The 23,647-nt window shown below is 41.2% G+C and overlaps 1 protein-coding gene across 1 annotated transcript in view; it reads right to left on the bottom strand.

Annotated features, from left to right (window-relative positions):
• The window catches only part of ACLY (ATP citrate lyase), a gene marked incomplete at its 5' end in the record, with an annotated part of 1,378,630 nt that overhangs the window by 659,958 nt on the left and 695,025 nt on the right, over positions 1-23,647 (bottom strand). Inside the window, 2 exon segments of the mRNA XM_044054761.1 lie at positions 15,260-15,401; positions 20,129-20,158. Of these exon segments, the coding sequence (XP_043910696.1) occupies positions 15,260-15,401; positions 20,129-20,158 (172 nt within the window).

Raw genomic sequence — 23,647 nt, 5'->3', positions numbered from 1 at the left:
CTAATGAGGAACGTTGCTTGCCATAGATGGGTAGCTTGTACCAGACTATAGGAAGTCTCTGGGACAGGAATCTATCCCTCCAGCATGTCCTGTTTATTGTGGTGACAAGGTTTAGGTCCCTAGAGTGTGTACTAATAACAAAAGCACTAGAGGAGGAAGGCAACAAGTCCTTGCTGGTAAAAATAATCTTTTATTTCCACAAACGGCTGGAACAAAATGAAATTCAAAACACTCCAAGGCACAAACGCTATGTCTCCACACCTGCGTTTTCGTTTCAGACACTTCTTCAGATGCACTACAATACAATACTTTTTAACCTGCCTTATATATACATCCAATTGATATCAATTAACTAATTAAAACACCAATTAATAATTAATTATCTAATAAACAAATACTAATCAAATTTGAAACAGACGTTAAAAGACTTTTTTAAAAACTCATGATTATAAAAACTATACCAACACTTCTCTTTACTAACAACCAAGCAAACCAACTTCATTTACAAAAACATAAAACCCTATACAGCATTCATCCATATAAAAATCATACTCTACATACTATGAATGTTAAAAAATCTGCCTATATCTATTACATTTTATTAGTACACATACTCCCTCTAGTGTACAAAAAGAAATGTTACACACATATAAGGAGAATTCTTTTTGTATATAAGCAAACAAAGTTGTACCTTCCTATCTTAATCCAAGAACTATACAAATTAATTAATAAATAAGTATTGTCTCACAGTAATAAATTCATTTTCCTTCCCATCAAGCAGGAGGAATAGTATTATATAGCTAGTAGAACAATGATAGAATGAAACAAACACTTTGAAGAATAACTTTTAAATAAAAACAACTTTAAAATTTGAGGGAAAGGGTAACACTCACAGCTTAGCAGCCCTCAATTTCAACACAGGTAATAAGGATACTATATTATTGAGACCTGGTTTGTTATACGATTCCAACTGTAACTGCCACAACAGTTCTTTATATTCGATCGTATCCTCCCCATGGTCCCCCTCGTATATCTTTCTTAACTACTTTCAAAATGTAAAAGTGGAATTCTGCTTCTAAGCACTTCATTTTATGACTAGCCAAAGCATTATTGGGGCACCCATTTTTAATGTCATAATTATGCTCATAAATCCGATTTTTCAATTTGCGTTCGGACTTCCCCACATAAAAAGCTTGGCATTTTTTGCAAATGCTCAAATAAACAATTCCACTTGTATGGCAGTTTGCATATTCAGTACTCCTCACTAAAATATCCCTACTCTGTATGTGAACTGAGTCACGGGCATATATAAACGGGCATTGCGGGCAACTACCGCATTTAAAAGTCCCAATTCTACCCTTCTTCAGATGATGGCCCCTACCCTTGGTTTCAAAACAGTTTTTGAGGTTCTTTCCCTTTCTGAAAGTGCATTTCAGTGGCTGTTCAAAAAGCCGGTTCAAATCCAAGAACTCACCGAATTTTTGCCATTCAGTCTTTATTAAATTGAAAATAAATTTTGCTTCCCCATTGTAGTCCAAAACCAGATTATTAGAACCATCAAAACCATCTAACTGGTGCCCAGAATTCACTGGTTCATCTATTCCTAATATTGGATGAAATTTATTAGCTCTCCCAGTCACCACTTCTTTTTCCACTTCGGAAATTAGTACGTCAGGGTAACCTCCCTCTAGGAACATACTATAAAGCTTCCCACATTCTTCAAAGAAATCTTCATTCCTAGAGCACATTCTACTAGCCCTCACGTACTGCCCTTTAATAATTCCTTTTTTATGGTGATGTGGGTGTGCACTAGAATAGGACAGATACGAATTAGAATAATTATCTTTCCTATAAACCTTTGAGAAGAACTTCCCTTCCTTCTTCCCTACATAGATATCTAAATATTGTAGACATTCCTTGTTCTTATTATAGGTGAAGTTAAGGAAGCTAGTAGTGCTAGATAAATAGTCAAAGGAGGCAGAAAATTCCTTCTCAGTACCAATCCATAACAGGCATATATTGTCCAGGTAGCGCTTATACAGTTTCCAGCACTTTTTAAACCTGGAATTAAGTACGAACTTTTGTTCCCATATATCCAAAATAATGTTGGCATAGGTGGGCGCACACCGTGCGCCCATAGCAACCCCCTGAACCTGCCTGAAGAACTCTCCCTCATAATGTATAAAATTATTCGTCAAAACTACATCCATCAGGGTCAAAATCAAACGAAAGTCATTATGAGAAAACTTGCCATACTCAATCAATGCTTCTTCAAACAATTCCATACCTTCTTTATGCGGAATGGACGAGAACAAATCAATAATATCAAGAGTAATAAACAATACATTTTCATCAAAAAGTTCTTTCTTCAAATTCCTTAATAGATCCCAAGAATCTTTGACTATACCTGGCCCTTCCTTTAATACTTCTTTAAGTTTAACATCCAACCACTTAGCAATGGGGGCTGTAACTGAACCCTCTGATGCAACAATTGGTCTCATAGGTGGGTTATTGATATTTTTATGAACCTTCGGCACCCCAAATATTACTGGTACTTTGGGTTTATCCACTGACAGGTACCTGAAGGTATTAATATCAATAGAACCCTCCAGAAGCAGGTCATTTAACACTATCCCCACTTTTTGATTACCTAAGTTGATCTCATTCACAGACGACCTCTCGTATCTATCCACATTCAACAATAATTCCATCATTTTGGAATCATACACTATCTGGTCCATCATGACGGTACCCCCTCCCTTGTCCGGTTTTGATATCCGAATATTCTTATCCCCTGCTAGCTGTTGCAATAACCTATTTTCCTCCACTGTAAGATTCGGAGTAACTCTTCTATTGGACAGTTCATTCCTAATTCTTTTTTCCACTAAATTCTCAAAATTTTTGAGTTGCTGATTGATGGGAGGGTTAAAAATACTTCTTTTCCTTAAATTATAAATGCCTGAACCTATAACATTTCCATTCTGTTTCTGATACAAAAGTTCAAAATTTTTCTTTCGAATGAATAATTTCAAATCAATAAGAACCTTACTAACATCTGCTTTTTTGTTCGGTACAAATTTCAGTCCCTTTGTAAACAATTGGAAGTAGACTTCATTGACTTCAAGGGCACTATAATTATATATAGTGTAGCCATTCTTATTACAAACTATCCCTTCCTTCACACCTCCATCAATCCTGGGCTCATAGGTATGCTCACCATCTAACCCTCCTACCACTTAGGGTTGTTCTTGTTGTAATTCCTGTAGTGGGTACGTTGGTATAACCCCCCCTCCCCCTCCTGAAAGTTTTTTTGGTAATTCCTTTGGTTATAGTTCCTAATACGTTCAGATCTTCTCAACTCAGGGAACTCCTGTTCATCCCTCAAACCAAAATTATCCTGTCCTTGTTCTACCTCTTCAAAAACTACTTCTTGGTTGGATTGATAGTTAGGATTTTTATTTTTATTATTCATATAAGTACCTCTTGGATTTGGGTAATTAGTTTTTTGTTTATATTCCTCCATGTCCCTTCCAAGTTTTTTTACACTTTCTTTCGAACACATTAGATAAATTTCTCTCTATATTATTTAACATACTCTGATATTTTTTTCGATTTTCCTCCATAGAGAACAATAAATCATTAACTATCACTTTATTCAGTTCTTCTAATTCCAAATTCAGGCCCTCCATCTCCCTAGAATTCTCCTTTACAATAGCTTTTAATATTTCCAGGCCACAATTATTAAAAATGTTCAACAGTTCATGGTGGAAATCAGACCCTACTTTCACTTTATTAGGATACTTACATATCCTTAACCCTTTTGGGACAATACTTAAACTTATACATTCTTTAAGATAGGCATTCTCAAGCTCTAAATTTTTAAATTTGAACAACATTTCATCAAAACGATCCACATTCTGTTTAAACGAACAATTAGACTCAATATCCCTATTACTAGGCAGATTTTTAGAGTTAAAACAATATTTAACTTTTAAAACAGAGTTAAAGTCCAACTGTCCATAATTAGTGTCTTTCTGGCTGGTACCTGACTGTTGAGAACTCGCTCTGTTGTCATTCAAGCCTCTAGCTTTACAAACATGCTGCTTAGGTCTCGCTCCATTAGCAGCTTCCTCTCGTTGCTTAGCCGCTGGATTCTGATCTTCGTTCTGCAACGACCTCAAACACGACGGTACACCATTACCGAAATCACTACTATCCACCGCTCCAGACCCGAAAGGTGGTCTCTCCCCAGAAAACACTTCATAGTCCGACTGACTATTGGAACGCTGCCTGTATCGCCGCCTCTCCCTCCTTGGGAGAGCTTCCTGATTCAGCGGAAATGCTGAAGATGAACTCTGCGTCACACCACCTCCCCTGGTCATGAGCTCAATAAGTTGGGTTAATTGCCCAAACAGTTGATCTAACTTTGCGTTAGTGTCCAGCCCTGATTCACCTTCAATCGGTGCTATAGTGCCCTCCTCCACCTCCATAACTCGACCGGAACAACCAACAAAAGGAGGCTAGCACCAAACAAACACGTACTAATAACAAAAGCACTAGAGGAGGAAGGCAACAAGTCCTTGCTGGTAAAAAGAATCTTTTATTTCCACAAACGGCTGGAACAAAACGAAATTCAAAACACTCCCTAGAGTGTGTAGCTTGGAGGGACTGGGATTTCTTTAGGTGTAGCATGTCCAACAGCTCTGGGTTTAACATAGCTTTATAAGTTAGGCAGAGATCTCCTTGGAGTAGGCGATATGCTACAGAGTAAACCTGGAGTTTTTTCAGAAGGTCAGTGTAGGGCATCTGTTTGAGGCCAGTAATCCTCTTTGTGAAGTACTTCTGTGGCCTTTCCAGCTGCTGCAGATGTCTTGTGAGGTTCATTCCAAAAGGGGCGTTTATACTCTATAATGGGTCTAATGAGTGCCAAGTAGAGGGGAACAATGACCTCTTTTTTCCTGGATGAGAACCCTTTTGTGATGAGATGTGCCACATAGAAGGATTTCCTGACTACTGTGGCAATGTGATTATCAAAGGAGAGACTACTGTCCACCTGGGTCCCAAGGTCTCATCACACATTTGGCGTGAAGCTGACTGCGGTTTACGTGGCAGTTCATGGGTACAGAGTTTTTACCAAAGGGGATGACAATGCACTTTCTGGCATTGAGCTTGAGGCCATGCCTCTGACAGCAGGCATCTGTCTCAGTGAGGCCCTTCTGTAGGATGTCTACATCATTTGGGGACTCTACTATGGCTCCTAGTTTGCAGTCATCTGCAAACTCCGTTAGCCAGAGGCCTTCTTTGTTGGCCTGTACTTCAGAGAAGTAGATACCAAACAGGAGAGGACTCAGGACTGAACCCTGTGGTACTCCACTTGTCACTGGTTTGAAGTCAGATTTGAAGTCTGCAACTTTTACAGTGTGGGTTCTATCAGTGAGCCAGTTGGCAACCCATCTTGTGACATAGGGATTTACACCTAGTTAAGTGAGTTTAGCTATAACTCCAGAATGGGGGATGGTGATGAAAACCTTGGCGAGGTCAAGATAGGCTATGTGAACCACCTTACCCTCATCTACGGCTTTGGTGACTGCCTCAAAGAAGTCAATCAGGTTCAGAAGGCATGATCTGCCTTTCACAAACCCGAACTGGGTGGGGTCCAGAGTTTGGAGATTACCAATGTCTTTGTTTATGAGTTCCATGATGATACGTTCCATGGCCCTGCAGACCAGGCTAGTCACACTAGTAGGGCGATAGTTCCCAAAATCAGTGGTGGCTCTCCCTTTATGGAGTGGGATAACTGTTGCTGTGCGCCATTCAGTGGGCACAAAGCCTGATGTGAGACTATGATTGAACATGGTGCTTAGTTGGGGAGCCAGTTCATTCTGAAGTTCGTGTAAAATGCAGCCTGGGATGTTGTCCGGTCCCATGGATGCTGTGTTTTTGGTTTTAGAGTGTGCAGCTTTTACCTGCACAGATGCGATTACAGGGACTCTGCATTCTTCCTGAATAGACACGGGTCCTTTAGGAGGTGAGAGGGGGGTAAAGCTAGCAATGAACCTATCTGCCAGGATGTTGACAATATCAATTTGTTCTGTAATTTTCATGCTGTTGTGCTGTAACTCAGAGCAGATCTGGGTGTTGTCATTGTGATTCCTAACATAGCTATAGACTGCTTTGTGGTTGCCCTTAGAATCAGTGGCAATTTTGTTTTTGTAGCTAGCCTTGGAGGATCATATAAGGGATCACAGCTTCTTACTGAGGCTGACCGGGGAGCTCCTCCACTCATGGGATTTTACTCTCTTTTGCAACAGTTTCTTCCTTCTGTTGTAGAGTTTGTTTATGGCAGAGGACCACCAGATTGGCTTCCTTTTTTGGAGGACAACGTCTTGGTTCTGTTTGGGATAGCACGATCCATGCACTCGTGTAAAGTGCTTACAGAGTGCATTTGTGTAGGATTCAGCAGTCATAACTGTATTGTCCATCTGCATGGGTGTCATGAAGTTCACCACTTCTGTCTTAAGAAGCATGAAGTTGGCTTTGGAGAAATTTTTTACAGTGGTTTCCTTAACGGTGGGTGGGGGCGGGATGTGGATATCTAGGGTGATTTGCTTATGGTTGGATCTGACCAATGAGGAGTTGACTTCAGGTGTGAAACACTGGTCACTCATGTTGGTAATGACTAGGTCTAGGATACTGTTGCCACTGGTGGGGGTGTGGATAAGTTGATCCAGGGCACTGGAAGTTATGAATTCCAGAAAGTGTTGAGCGAAGGAGTTGGTACATGAGATGTTTTCCCAGTTAATGGTGGGGTAGTTGAAATCACCCATTATTAGGGCATTTGGCTGAACCCTAACATTTTCCAGTATATCAAGAAAAGAGGAGTGGGAATCCTGGGGCATGGTGGGGGATCTGTAGAAAGCTACAATTTGGATTGCAGTTTTACCCAGAGTTAGTTGCACTTAGATAACCTCGGATAAATTATGCTGCACAACTAGCCTGGAGGTGTGGATATCCTTAATGAATATGGACAGACCTCTGCCTTTGGTGTTTTGGTCCAGGTCAGATGGCTGAAAAGTGTGCTACAAGTTATAGCCTGGTAATGCAGGGGTGTTCTCTAGAGCCTTGAACCAGGTCTCAGTCACTGCAGAGACCTCGATGGTCTCCATTTTAAGGAGTGCCTCGAGTGGGTGTATTTTAAGATTTAGACTTCTAGCATTGAGTAGCATTTCCCTCAGTTTTTGCTTGCCTGTTCCTGTTACGGTGGTGAACTTGTCATTTGAACCTTGCCTAAAAAAGGAACTATAGGGGAGGCAAGACCCTTAGCCAGTATCCGGAATCCCAGGGGCGACAGGTGCAGGCCATCTCTGGCAAAGCATTGTGGTTTGTCGACCATGTCGTCCCAGGCAGACAGATACTGGATTCCCTTAGAATGACACCAGAAGCTCAACCAATTGCTGAAGTCAATCATGTTGTCCTTGTACTGCTGTGTCATTCTGGGCAATGGCAGGATGCTACTCGGAGCTAGGGTCATACCTGCCTGGGCTACAAGATCGGAGAGCTCTTCCATGTCTCTTTTCATGTAGTCCAGGGAGGTAAGTCTCAGGTCGTTCACACCAACACGGACAATGGACAGAGTCATATTTGTACATGTGGAGTGACCTGAGTGCGTGAGTTATGTGGCGGACCCTGGCACCCAACAGGCAGCTGACAGTAACCTTCTTGTTTAGCCTGGTGAGTGGGACATCAGTGTGCCTGACAATAGAGTCACCTATAACTAGTGTGTGTTGGGTACGTTGTTTTGGCTTATGGGCTGTGGTTTATTGGCACACTGAGTCTGTGGGCTATGTGTCATTTGGGTTGTGTTGGGGAGGGGTGGAGGTTTCTTGCGTTTCTGCTTTGGAGGTCTCTGTTGCTTGAGCAGATTATTATTGAGAGCCTCCGTGAATGTTTTTGTGTTTCTATGTGTGGGTTTTGGTGGTGTAGGTTTAGTTCATAGGTTGGTACTAGGCTATCGGCCCTAAGGCCTATGCAAGCCTAGCCATAACAATTCCCTGGAAATTTCTTCCCACAATATTTACTTCTCTGGGCCCCCGTCTAGCAGGGCGACTGACATGATCCACGAGGTGAATTTCCTATCTCTCATCCAATCAAGGTTCCTTTTGAAGAGGGCCAATGAGGCGCTCTGCTTGACATGTATGGGCAGTCTATTCCTGAGTATGGGGAGTCTCTGGGTCAGGAACCTATCCCTCCAGCATGTTTTGCTCATTGTGATAAGGTTTAGATCCCTGGAGCGTGTGGCTCTGAGGGATTGGGATTTCTTTAAGTGGAACATGTCCAACAGCTCAGAGTTTGACATGGCCTTGTATGTTAAGCAGAGATTACCTCTGAGTAGACGATATGCCACAGAGTATAGCTGGAGTTTTTTTTAGACAATCAGCATATGGCATCTGTTTTAGGCCTGTGATTCTTTTAGTGAGGTATTTCTGTGGCCTTTCCAGCTGTTGCAGATGTCTTGTGAGGTACATACCAAATGGGGCATTATACTCTATAATGGGTCTAATGAGGGATGAGTACAGTGGGACAAGGACCTCTATTTTTCTGGATGAAAAGCCCTTAGTGATGAGGTGTGCCACATAGAAGGATTTCCTGACTGTTGTGGTGATGTGGTTATTGAAAGAGAGACCACTGTCCACTTGTGTCCCTAAGTCTCTCATCACACTTTCGATGTTTAGTGTCCTGCCACCTATGTGGTAGTTCATGGGTACATGTTTTTCTCCAAAGGGGATAACTATACATTTCTTGGCATTAAGCTTGAGCCCATGACTCTGGCACCAGGCATCTGTTTCTGTAAGGACCTTTTGTAGAATATCCACATCTATAATGGCTCCCAGTTTGCAGTCATCTGCAAACTTTGTTAGCCAGAGTCCCTTAGTGTTGGCTTGTACTTCACAGAAATAGATGCCAAACAAGAGTGGTCCCAGGACTGAACCCTGAGGTACTCCACTTGTCACTTGTCTGGAGCTGGATTCGGAGTCTGCTACTTTTACAGTCTGGGTTCTGTCAATAAGCCAGTTGGCAACCCATCGAGTGACGTAGGGATTCATGCCCAGCTTAGTAAGTTTATCTATGATTCCAGAGTGGGGGATGGTGTTGAAGGCCTTGGCGAGGTCCAGATAGGCTGTGTGGACCGCCTTACCCTCGTCCACAGCTCTGGAGACTGATTCAAAGAAGTCAATCAGATTCAGGAGACAAGATCGGCCCTTCACAAACCCAAACTGGGTGGGGTCTAGTGTTTGAAGGTTGCCAATGTCTTTGTTTATAAGTTCCATGATAATGCGTTCCATGCCCTTGCAGATCAGGCTTGTCAGACTGATGGGACGGTAGTTCCCGGGATCCAAGGCGGATCCCTCCCTTGTGTAGCAGGATAACTGTAGCTGTGCGCCACTCAGTGGGCACGAAGCCTGAGTTAAGGCTATGATTAAATAGGACACTTAGGTGGGGTGCCAGTTCATTTTGTAGTTCATGTAGTAAACAACCTGGGATGTCATCTGGTCCCATGGATGCTGTATTCTTAGCTTTGGAGAGTGCTGGTTCTATCTGTGTGGCTGTGATTATCGGAATTTGGCAATCTTTCGGTATTGACATGGGCCCCTTTAGGGGGTGAGAGGGGGGTGAAGTTGGCACTAAATCGATCTGCCAGGATATTGGCAATATACTTGGGATCAGTATATTTAATGCCATTCTGCTGTAGCTCAGAGCAGATTTCAGCATTGCCATTTAGATTCTTGACATAACTATAGAATGCCTTGTGGTTGTCTTTGGAATCGTTGGCAGTTTTATTTTCGTAACTAGCTTTTGAGGATTTTATGAGGGATCTCAGTTTCTTACTGAGGCTGGTGAGGGAGTTTTTTGCATCCTTGGATTTTCCTCTTTTCTGAGACAGTTTCTTCCTTCTGTTGTGTAGTTTGTTTATAGCAGGGGACCACCAGATTGGCTTCCTTTTTTTGGAGAAGATCATCTTGGTTCTATTTGGGATGGCACGATTCATGCACGAGTGGATGTGCTCATACAGTTCCTTAGTGTAGGATTCTGCAGTCGAACTTCCAGATCCTGTCTGCGTGGGTGTTTTGAAGTTTGTCACTTCTGACTTCAGTAGCATGAAGCTGGCTTTGGAGAAGTTTTTTAAGGAGGTTTCCTTACTGGGGGTGGGGGTGGGATGTGGATGTCAAGGGTGATTTGCTTATGGTCAGATCTGACCAATGAGGGGGTGACCACTGGCGTGGAGCATCTGTCTCCCATGTTGGTAATGACCAGGTCTAGGATACTGGAGCCCCTGGTGGGACAATGGATTAGTTGATCCAGGGTATTGGAATTTATAAATTCCAAGAACCGTTGAGAAAAGGAGTTGGTACCTGAATAGTTTTCCCAATTAATGGCAGGGTAGTTGAAATCACCCAGTATTAAGGTGTTTGGTTGTATCTTAATATTTTCCAGTATGTCTAGGAAGGTGTAGGGAGAATCTTGGGGTATGGTGGGGGATCTGTAGCAAGCTACAATTTGGATTGCAGTCTTACCTAGTGTTAATTGCACCTGGAGAATTTCAGATGCATTGTATTGGGCAACTAGCCTGGAGGTGTGAATATCCTTGGTGAATATGGACACACCTCCACCTTTAGTGTTTCGGTCTTGGTTTTGTGGCCGAAAAGTGTGGTAAGAATTGTAGCCTGGTATTGCAGGGGTGCTCTCTGGAGCCTTGAACCAGGTCTCAGCCACTGCACAGATATCGATGTTCTCCATTTTTAGGAGTGCCTCGAGAGTGTGCATTTTGAGGTTTAGACTTCTAGTATTGAGTAGCATTACCTTCAGATTTTGCATGCTTGTATCTGTTACGGTGGTGGTTTTATCCTTTAAACCTTGCCTAAAAAAGTCACTACAGGGGTGGCAAGAGCTTTAGCCAGTAACCTGAATCCCAGGGGTGACAGGCGCAGACCATCTCTGGGAAAGTATCATGGTTTGTCGATCATGTCTTCCCAGGCAGACAAATACTGGATCCCCTTTGTATGACACCAGAAGCTTAGCCAATTGTTGAAGTCAATCATTTTGTCCTTATACTGTGGTATCATTCTGGGCGAAGGCAGGATGCTACTCAGGGTTAGGGTCATACCTGCCTGGGTCACATTATCCAAGAGCTCTTCCATGTCTCTTTTCATGTAGTCCAGGGAGGTACGTCTCAAGTCATTCACTCCAGCATGGACAATGACAGAGTCGTATTTGTACCTATTGTGGAGTGACTTGAGTGCATGCGTTATGTGGCAGATCCTGGCACCCGACAGGCAGCTGACTGTAATTTTCTCCTTGTTCAGCCTGGTAAGTGGGATATCAGTGTGCCTGACTATAGAGTCACCTATGTCTAAAGTGTTGGGTACATTGTCTTGCCTTAGTGGGACTGTGAGGAGTGTGGTGTGGTGCAAGTGTTTACCTTCTCCTCTTGACTGTCAAGTTCAGTCTTGGTTGGAGAGAGCTTTACCTCCAGTTTGGCTAGATAAGTGCATCCTCACAGGTTGTGGTGTTGGGTGGTAGGAAGAGAGGGTTGTCTGTGTACATGAGGCAATTGCTAACATTGCCCCAAGATGCCCAGATTCACCAGATAGACAGGAGAGAACACTGGGAGCTAACCTTTGGACATGCCTGAATAAAAAACTACTTTCCTCTAGACAAGTGAAGAAAGTGAGTATGTGACCATGAAAGCCTGGGCTGGTATAAGAGGGAGTAAATTTTGTAGGGATAACATTCTGAAGGTGGGAACTTTTAAGAAAAAGGTTTAAGAAGGAAAGGTCTAGAATTGGTCTCCATGGTACATCTCTTTAGGGGACCAGAAACAGTCTTGAATAGAAGCCTTTTCCTTCCTGCCCTGAAGTGATAGGTTCTATAGTACTCAAGTTCAGAAGATCTTTCAGAATCTATGGGAAGACGTGTCTCTGATTTTTTGGGGGGAAGGGGATGATTCTTAAGGGTGGCCTCTCATTCCAGGAGAGGTAGTCTCCTTTTTGAATAATAACCAGAACCCATTTGTCTGTGGCAATGTTTTTCTAAAAGGGGAGACAGTGAGAGAGGTGGGCAGAAAGAAAGAGGTGGGCAAAGTAGCCACGCATTGTTGGGACCTCCTCTGTCTTGAAAGGGCTGTCGGGGGGGGGGGGGGCTGAGCTGGTCTGGAAGGGGTTTCTCTTCTGGCTCCTCTTCTGTGTCTGGAAGAGGTAGGTCCAGCTCGGGCAGGGTTTCTTCTGACAAAGGTGGCTTTGGCAGGGTAATTCCTGTAATATCTGGGAGTGGGAGACACCAGAAGATGCTTGATGTCTTGCAATTCCTCACTCTTTTTGAATAGGTCTGCTGACTGTTTTCCAAACAAGAAGTTAGGGTCCAGAGATGCATCCAAGATTTTAGACTTGGTCTTCTGGTAAGTATTGTAGACGTAACCAGAAATATCTCCTCAGTACAGTAGCTGATGATGCATATCATGCAGAGGCCTCTGCAGCATCATAACTACATCTAATGGAGTGTCTGGTTACTTGGGCCGTCAGAGATAGTTTGGAAGAGATGTCAGATTTAGTGGGGCAGTCCGGAGTAGCAACCAGCAGAGTGGAGGCTTGAGGCACCAGGTCCAGAGCATATTTGGTCATATGAATTTGACAGTTGATGGCTCTAAAGGCCAATGTGGAAGAGGTGTAAACCTTCTTTCCGATTCTATCCATTGTTTTGCTTTCTTTGTCTGTAGGTAAGAGAGAGGCAGACAGAATAAGTCTGGATTGTTTATCTGGTGAAATGGCAATCACACCAGGATCTGCCAGGGGAGATTTGACTAGTAATTTCTGGTCCTCAGGCACCCTGTGGAAGAGGTCTGGTGTCTTAGATGCTGAGGAAAAGGCATCTAAATACGCAGGGATGACAGGTGGAATGGCAGAAGGGGAGGGCGATTCCACTTGTAATAGTTCAAAATACCTTTGAGTATCAGACATTTGAGAGGTGTTCCATTTGAAGTATTTCTTCATTTTGGTTATGGTCTCTCCAAAGGTGATATCCTCTGGAGGGTAGGCTCCTTCAATTGATTCTTCATCTGGTGAATACTACTCTTGAGGAGAGACTATTTGGGAGGTGTAACATATTGATTCCTCAGAAGATGAGTAATAAGTCTCTTGCTCTTCTTCCCTGTCTTGTGAAGTAGGTGGGGGAAGAAAGGAGACAGAGGCAGGCCTAGGGCTGAGGAGAGAAAGAGTAGATGGGCAAGAGACTGAGGTCCTAAAGGCCTGCATCAAAGAAGAGGTGAAGGACTGCCAATCAGGTAGGCCTTTGGCAGGTGTAGCCAGATGTTTAGTTTTCTGTTTCTTTTTAACTGGGGTAGTCTTTGGCGTAGGCCTAGGTTCTCCCATTCGATTCTCGGCTGGAGTACGGGGAGTGCCTTCTGTGTGGAGTCTGCATGTCCTCCCCGTGGTTGGGTGGCGTTCGAAAGACATGTGTAAATGGACGTGCCTTCGTTGAAGGTTGGACATCGAGCTGGCACTTCGGCGTTCATGAAAATCTACTGCCAATCATTACTGGACCGGAGTTCCGCTGTGGCGACCCCTAACCAGGAAAAGCCGAAAGACAAACAAGTCTTAGGCGTAGGCCTGGAATTGGATGCCTGGCTAAAGGTAGTAGTGTTGGGAGGAGGTATCCTGGTTGGAGCCCTGGCTGTGTCTGGTTCCCCCTCGACCTCGGCGGTAGCCGATGTCTGGGTTAGCTCTGTGGACATGCTTGTCAACTGCTAAGCGGCTTCTTCAAAGGTCGCCGAAGTAGACAGATCTGTCAGATGTCCCTCAACTCCTAAATCGGTAGCTGGCAGGCATCCAAAAGCAGAGAGGCAGTGGAAGAGGGCCTAGGAATCTTGGCATTCTTTCGTGGAGGTTCAGTTGGGACTTCCGAAACAGGATCCATCCCAAGTGCTAATTTTTTAAGTCAATGGTTTTCTAGGTAAAGATTAAGTGTAGCCAAATGGCTGTGTAGGGTCTTAGAAACAAAGGATTGGCAGACAGGGCAAGCAGTGGGATTGTGCTCTCGGCCTAGGCAAAAAAATTGCAGCAGTTGTGCATATCTTTATGGGATATCTGGTGCTCGCATTGGCATTTGCCCTTTTTTGCTGACAGCGGCTAAAGTTTACTACAACAAACCAAGCTTTAGCTACAGGTCAAAGAAGAAAAAACCCCAATGGGGTACTTAGCTTTTAGACAACTTGAGGTGAAGGAGCAAAGCACACAATGTGATGGTTGTCTGCAGCTGAAAAGTTCTGAGGTCTTTACGTGCAGACATCACATTTTAAGATCCTTGGTTTATGGCCCTACGTGTGACGTCCCATGCAACTGCAATAGGCAAGCTGAAGCTTTTGGATAGGAGCCGATGTATAGGTCACCTGAGGCAGAAAATCCCCACACCAAGAATACTGCAACATAGAAATAGGACATCTGCAGTGTTTAACTACATAAAAGACCACACAATACAATGCCAAGGAAAAAGCTCAAAGCAAAAACAAATGAAAGGACAACATAACACGCAATAGCAGACATAATATACAATAATAAAGGAGAGAAGAGCATGACAAGTAACAAGGGAAAGGGACACACATTATAAGGAGCATGTGCACATGACAAGGGAAAGAAGCACAATAAATAATGACAAGGGACAGATGAGCATAAATCATAATGAGAACAGGAGGGCAGATCTCATAAAGGCAAGTGGAAGATGATGAAAAAAAAATGCAACATTTTACAGGGCTTCACACAGGCCTTCAGTAAATGATACATTGGTATAAATGGAGAAAAACAAGTATGGATCTGCAGTTGGGGGGGGGGGGGGGCTGGGAAAAAAATCACATTACTTAAAGAATGAACAGAGAACAGAACCTGAAACATCCATATGGTTCAATTCACTGTTCCAGCAAGTAAAACTAACATTTCTGACGTGACCAATCTGTTCAATATTTTGCATTTACCGTAAACATAGATTTTGAATAAATGCACATCTGAATGTACAGTGGTACAATATTTTTCAGCTACCTATGTAACTAAAAGAGCAACATCAGGCTCAAAAAATTCATTTAACAAAATGGATTTAAAGTTTTCATCAATACAGGAAAAAAAAAAAAAAAAAAAAAAAAAAACACTAGCAAGCACACTGCTGCTGGCCAAGAATGACAACTTTAAACAACTGTCAGTGTTACACAAGTACTCACGTAAATGGATAGACCATAGCAGCCACAGAGGGCTGCTCTCTAGAACAGACATAATCAAAGTCCAGCATGCCTTGCACTGCTCTCGTCTGCATTCCCCACACTATTGACTTAGTATGGTGGGTGAAAAGCACAGTAGACTTGGCTGTTAAAAAAGAAGATGCACATTAACAAAATTAACACAAAAGCATACATGATATAAGCACTTCACATAAAAAAAAAAAAACACTGCATACATTTATCCATTTCAACCAGCAAACTGAATTTACTTAAACCCGGATAAAAGGCAGCTCAAGTCTCATGTCTTTGGCTAGATTTCTAAGGACCATCGACATGAAAAATTCTTAGGTGAGAACTATGTGCATTTTAAAAGTTAAGCACAAATATAGTTTTCTCTCAGTAAACAAAGATGGGGCAAAAATATCACACTCAATTTCCATATTAAAGTATCGCGGGTTCAAGTCTATTCAGTGTCCAAGTCTCATGACAATTCAAAACAAAAACAAAAAAGCACCAGTAAACACATGAAACAGCAGAAGTGCCCAGGCAAACAAACACTTGAAATACAGGAGTTTTAGAATTTATATTGAGAGGGTACAAATTCATCCTGCAATGTGTAAACTCTACCGCATTCTGAATCTGTTAAACAAGAAAGGACAGTAGGAGAAGAAAGGAAAGAAATCACCAGTTTTAGTTTTCATATTTTATTCTATCCAATTCTAAGCCTAAAGGCATGGCATCCCTTTCTAGATGGCTATTTACTGGCTAGCATTTAGATTTATTTAAATTCTCAGTACGTTTTGGATGAGCTTGTATGGTGGCTGTATTTGGTTACTTTAAGAAACAAACAAATCAGATGCGTTGTACATCTCTGAAGGCATCAGGCACTTTGAATGTACTGAAGGAAGGCATCATCCTGTGCAGCTACATAGACTGGTGCCCAGTTTTGTAAAAATGGAAATTTTGTTTTCAACTCAACTGTTGAAGTTCCTGTATGACCAAACAGCCAAACTAAAATTATAAATCAGCTTGAACTGCTATGACCTAACAGGCTTCTGTTTAGACAATGGCGACAGTACTTGCTAGCCATTTGTGACTTATCTATTTTATTTTATCTATTTTTACTTTTAACCACTATGCAAATTCAGTAAGTGCAACCTCCTGTTTTCATAGGTGAGCTGTGACCACTACCTGGTTAAGTAATTTACTAGCCAGGTAAACTCATTAGGCACAACTGCCTATTCTTATAAGTGACCTGGGGCCACTGCCTGGTTAAGTAAATTGCTCACATTCACAGGGCAGGCAAACAGACAAAAAGAATCAAACTCAGGACAACATGATGACTGCCTAAACAAAACGGCCAGGCTTAAGATTTCAAATGCTATAAAAAAAGGTACCTTTCAGGTTACACATGGGGGAGCTTTGCAAACAGCACTGGCAGTAAATCCTGCTTGTGCGATGGGCTATTCACCAAATTCTTGTAGAAAACTTGTTTTCCCCCAAAATATCTGAAACTTCCAAATCACTGCAAAAACGTAGAGGTTTCAACCTCTACACAAGATGCCACACATGATTACATCAAGTAGAGGACATATGAGGCAGTTTTGGAGGATTCCCACAGAGAGAAAGCTTACTTTTGGGTGCATGCCATTTCATTAACCTATGTTCTTTTTTCTAAAACAAGTTCTGAAAACTCTCCTACATTCTCAAGATGATGCAAAGAATATATAATCACCCAAATGGCATTCCCAAAAGCCTTTGCATACAGTAGCACCCACACGGCACAACCCCAAGCCTTTACATATTGCAGCACCCAAATGGCATAACTAGAGGCCTTTGCATCCAAATGCCATGACCATAAGCCTTCACATTTAACATACCGTTTCACTATAACCAAAGACGTTAAACATTCTTAAAGGGAATGCAAAATATGCCATCAGATCCAGCAGACAGAAATGAAAATTCTGATTCTGGAATGTCTATATAAAAAAAAAAGAGAATCGATAGTAAGGAAGTCAAGGACACTAAAAGTAGCACTTTCTAAGGTGTACCCTTGTCCAAATTCATCCGGAAAAACTAAAATGCCTAACAGCTCACTTTATCTTGGGTTGGTATGGGCAGTCATGCAAACTGGATCTTAATGATAGTATCAGTACTGGGCCACACATTCAACTAAGTTCAAGACCAGTAATCAGACTGGCGGAGGAGTGAGGCAGCTTTCTACTGGTATTTTTCTGTACTTTGGGAGTTTCCCGTCTTGTGGTAAGGGAACAAAATGTTTTTGCTACCAGAAATGACACTAGTCGATCACCAAATCAGGCCAATTACGTTACACAAAGGTAAGTTTTCCAGTGAAAGGCACAAATAAATGTATTGCCTTTTTGAGTATGGTAAAATTTCAATCAAAATGGTGCCAAGCTCTCTGAATCCTCAAAGGCTTCTACTGGTTCTGATGAGGATTATGAATAAACAAAATAGCCAGCAGGTGTAAATGGTCATCTGGGGGAAAAAAAACAAGGAAATTATACTTGGCATTACTACTTTACCAAACAAGAGTGAATCAATTCTACAGAAAAAAGTGAGTCACTCCGAGATATAAAATGGTGTGCATTTCTGGTTGCCCTTGTTACCCCACAAGAAGCCACATGAAGGGCAGAACAAAGTACTGCCTCACACTTTCTATGGGCAGCATTTTCCGTAACAATTTAAAACTGCACACTTGAGACAGACACAGCAACTCCACTCAAGCTGTTGAAATTATCCTAAAGACACCCATACTATTACAGAGGTTGAAGTATTAGTTCCAGAACAACATAGCTTTAGAGAGACAAGATAGGACAGGATGGGCATCAATTAGACAATCACTTAAGTCAAAATGATTTGACAAGACAAGCTGAGACATCTGCATATTTAGCACATCCCAGAGAACACAAGACACTGGTGCACATCAAGATAAACTGATGGATAAGAAGCACGCCCCAAACCTATTGCATGGCATAGATTATTAGCCTCTGCAGCATGTTGAATTCTGGAAGTATGTATCCTCCACTTCACTTTTTGGCTCACAGAATAACTACAAAGCAGAATGCATCCAATGAATATGGGTAGGTTCTGAGTGCAGAATGATGCATCAGCAGCTGTGTGCATCAAAGATATGTCATCACTAGGGGGGGGGGGGGGGGCAAAAAATGAAGACCTTAACAAACTGGTTGATATATATATATATATATATATATACATATATACATATACACACACAAAATGAGAAAGGTGCACAAGCCGCTTAACAGACAATCACAACTGCAGAACACAGCTAATATAGATCTGCCCCACAAACTGCCCAAGTGTAATTAATGAAATACACCCATGTTGTGACAGTACATGTTCGGCACACATGCAGATACAAGCTGAAGATAGACAACCGCTTAGTCAAGAACCCATTTCTGATGATCTTTGGGAATAAACGTAAGAAAGACAAATATGGATGTTATAAGCTCTGCACTTTTCCCATGTAGGGGGCTTCACCCTCTGCACCCATTTACTGAATATAAACACCAGGTTGGTGAGAAATACAACAATTTTGCAGACAAGAACTATTAATGAATGGTCACTGATCTCACAACCAAATGCCCAAACATACTGATAAATGCCAGTGAAATACAACTCTGGGAGGTTTAAGTGGTGACCGCTGCTAGTTCACTTACTGGTTCCACTTGCAGATCATTTCTTGTGCATACACATATAGCTGTTTTTAGGTGCCAAACTGCAATGCTTGGGGTAACTTGAGTGCAACCTTAAAAAACTGGTACACCTTCTAATGAAAGGAAAGCATTAAATAGGTCTTAAACAATACAATTCAACAGCATGACATGCTAATCTGAAGCCTGCCAGCAGTTATGTTTAAAATGATATATTCATAATGACCTCTACCCATCAATTCAGAAGTATGCTGGATCACTTAATGCATTCCAGACCAGACACATAGAAGGACAAGCAAATATATTCACTAAGAAGGTTAACAATCAGAGGGACATGCCCCCAAATATCCACAAAAGCACAAGCAATATGCAGAAGGGTTGCCAGTGACAACAACCACTATATACCTGCAATGAGCACTGTAATTTTATTGCAGAATGCAGGAAAGAAAAAGAGAAACAGCAGACATGGGGCACTGTGCTATTTCTCATAATAATCACCAGCTTTCTTAACATGTTATTCATTTTTGTGGGGGGTAGGTAGAATGCATTATTCAGGCTTAAACTGATATAACAACTGATATAACAACTGAATGGCTTTGGGTGAGAACATTTTTTACTATCTAAAATTTTTAACAACCGCTGCTTCAGTTTTTCATAGCAACAATTTAACCCGGGTAAAGTGATTAAACTGGACTGCGTTACTATCCTCTTCAAATTAGACTATGTCAAATCAAATGGAAACATCCTGACAAACTATAAATATCACATCTGAAGCTAAATTATGTAATTAATTAGTGAACAGCTGTTCAGACCAGAAATGGGAAACAGAGTGGGGTTTATTTAAAAAAAAAGTATGCACCCAATTTCACCAGAACAAGGAAAGTGGTTTGAAGTTGACCCAGTCTAAAAAACAAAATATGCACCAAATCTCACAAGCACATGGAAAGTAGTTTGAAATGAACCCAGTCCAAACAGATTTGAAATGTTATGACAGTTGCTGGTATTAGTGTCAGATATATATATATATATCCACACGAAAAAAAGCAAAGTTCAGATGCCAACACTTTTGGAGGCTAGGCACAGGAGGAAAAGACCACCACAACATGGCAATAGCTTTAGGCTTGAAAGCAGCAAAACCACCACAGATTACCCTGAGTATTCCGCTGAGGCCTACCTCCAACTTTTTCTGTAGCAGGTAATACATCTGTTAAAAAAAAAAAATTACCAAATAAAACTGTGATGTATTACATTATGAAGAAGATCATGGGAATACAGACGTTTAGCAAATCTGCTCTATGGGAAAAGGGCATTTTCCTTAAAAGTATCATGAATAACCAGAATCTACACTTTTACTCGATCTTTTACATGCATGAATAAAAACAAACGAATGAATGAATGAATAAAATTGCAAACCCTCATTCAGCTGCTGGGAAATAACTGTTCCCACACTACACGATGAGCTTTTAATACCATCCTTCTTGTGGTATACAAACACAGCAATGACCTTCTCAGGAATGTCTACAGCCTTGTTCTAAAATCCAGATCAGGCAGTTTCTGCACATTTCAAAGTAACCCATTCCAGACAAGAACAGTTTCTGTTAACAGTATTCTAGTTCATCTCTGATGCACTGCTACTGAAATGACACATTCATGCAATTCAGCTGTCCCCTTATCATAACAGCGGTCTTACCAGAAGTTTATCCCATCACATCTATAAGCGAACAATTTCATGTTGCAACCACGTCTTCTATGAAGGTAAACAATTAAGGATGTACAAAGGTTTACCTGTAAACTGACCTACTTACCTTTATCCATCTTTATAAACCTCAAAACTACCACATTCTCACTTCATATGTAACAAAGCTTTCTGGTCCCTCCTTTCATAACGATTTCAAACCCAACCTATGCAATCTTTCTTAAAAATCAAAACCCAAGGCCTTTATTGACTTTGTCATCTTGCTCTGTACACTTTCAAGCTATGCTTAACTTGACATTCCTTTCACTATGGCCTCCAGAAAAAAAGCATAAAACTTAAGCAATGTCTCCTAGGACAGCTAGACAAAATTAAAATAACGGTCATCTTTAGACTCAAAACCGCACATTGTTATTTCAAACCTTACTTGCCTTTGTCACCACTTTGTATGGTTACAAATCAGACACAACCCAGACTAAAAGAAAATCACCACAGCAACTTACTATATTCCTAAACCCATGGTTAACATGCCCCAAACTGCATGACACTACAACTGAATACATCAAAATGAATGTTTATTAGCCCACGTCCCAATTTTTTCCATTTACATGCTGTGTACTTTCTAAATACATACCAGCAATATGAATGTTCATTGTACCTACTGATATTTGAATGGGTCTACTGAAATTGTCTCATATTCATAAACATCTTTCCTGCGCTCACATGTGGCTTTTTAAACTTCACAGTTCACACATTCAATGGGAATAACCCCATTGCAAATGCCAACATCCCTGCACTTAGGCTACAGAATACACATTTTTATCTTTAGTAATGCCCTTTTTGGTCTTGCATCTCCTTATGGCGAAAAGAGGCTCCATCCTCATCTTCCCAAAAGAAAGAACCACGGCATATGCAATTTACTCACATACACACACACACACACACACACACACACACACACACACACACAAAACAAAAACAACAAATAACATTGTTTTTTTTGCAGGGGTCAGACCCCACTGCATCTACTTAGGGACTGTTGATCTCACTGTTGACCATCTGCATGCATTGACCAAATACAATTGATTAAACAGATGTAGACAAATGCAGGACCTAGATATATATATACATATATATGTGTTTATATACACACACACACACACACATATATATATATATACACATATATATATATATATATACATACACATATATAGATTTTATATATATATATATATATATATATATATATATATATATATACACACACACACACACACACACATATATATGTATGACAGATATAGACAGACAGATACATGTACCATTTTATTCAACTATATACACATGAATACAAAATAATTTCATCTTATCAGAAGGTGCAACACTGGCATATAAAGTAGAGCCAGGGCTGTCAACGCTTCTGTAAATACACTACTCTGGATTAAGTGCATTACTTTGCAATACTTGACAGTACTATCACATCATCTTCATGACTAATCTAGCAGTCCATGGACTAAGGGACCCTTTGTTTCATCACCCACCATCAGGTAAGAAGAGACAAAGTAGAAAGGGTTGCTAGACATTAGAATGAAACCATCTGATGTTATTACATTATCTACACTTTTGCAAGCTATTCAGATCTGTCCAACTAGAACTAACAACCAATAGAAGATTAATGGTTCTCAATGCATCTAAAATTACATGAGCCATGCTTACCTTACTGACTACACTGACATAAACAAGTTGTATACCACCTACAGCAAGCATAAAGTATAGTTACATGTGTTTGTCTTCACTCTCTCAAACAAATATTATATTTTATTAACAACAGTGTCTTAAAATGTCTGCAACACTTCTCAAGAGAGAGCCTGAGCATCAAAATCAGAAAGAGAATACTCTTAGACAAACCTTTGTACACAGCCAAGTAATAAGACTCAAAGAAAACTGAACAAGTCTATGAGGCAGAAATTACTGTTATGAAGAAATGGAGATGGGTATCTAGAAAGAAGTGTTGTATGAAAAAGAACTGTGTCCTTTCAAAATGTAGCATACAACAGTACTGTGTTTAAAGGACTCAATTCTGTAGGCGTACTAGTGAGTCTATTATGACTAGTGGAGTCTCAGCATACCCTCTCCGACGCATGGAACAAACCTGGCTATCAACATGAAAATAGGCTGCTTGGGTACAGAGCCCAGGAAACTGTGCTTCATATTTTCAACAAGTCCTGCTAGTATTTTATTTGACTTCAAACTAGCATGTTCTACAAAAATATACTGAGACATATCTGCTTAAAAGGTAAAATGAAACACTAAGCACTGCCTTTTCAGTGCCACTGTGGAAACACTGAATTTGGAATTAAAAGTTTTCTGACAGATAAACTTTTGAGACAGGAACATATGTGTGAACTGTATATAAAAGGTTAAATTTTATGCTTTAATTTGGGGTTAACTTTGGATGTAGGAGTATCACTGATCAAGCACAATGTTTTTAACCCTGATGTAGAACACCTCACTTGGAACTGCTCAGTAAACTCCCACCCATTTTGCTTTAATATGATTTCAGTACCAGGACCATATCAAACTTGCAGGGGACATAATCCAACAAACACCGACCCTCCAGTGTTAGAGAGAGCAATGTAGGACATCATACACTAGCTTTTTTCTTGTTATGATTGTCTCGTGGACCTTCTGTTCCAGCTATATTGTCATCCTCAAATGCCAATCAGCTCCTCTTAATTGTACCACACCCAAGCATCACCCTTTGTATGACAGCATCTTCTTTCAGAGTGGATTAGCTTTTCACTGACCACCACACAAGTCAGAAGTGGGAACCAGCCATACCAGGTCTGACCATGATTCTTTACGATTAACTCCCCAAATATATCATGCAACATATCAAAATAGGTGGCATGCATTAATATGCCCATAACCTAGGATGCAAGCTCTTTTCAATAAAAGATCCTCTTCTACCCGAGGTGGTGGAAGACAACCCCCTCC

This window comes from Protopterus annectens, chromosome 13.part0 (assembly GCF_019279795.1).
Source record: "Protopterus annectens isolate FY-2018-M chromosome 13.part0, PAN1.0, whole genome shotgun sequence".
Lineage (NCBI taxonomy): Eukaryota > Metazoa > Chordata > Ceratodontiformes > Protopteridae > Protopterus > Protopterus annectens.
The sequence above is the reverse complement of the archived record's forward strand: the minus strand, read 5'-3'. Positions and strand labels throughout refer to the sequence as shown.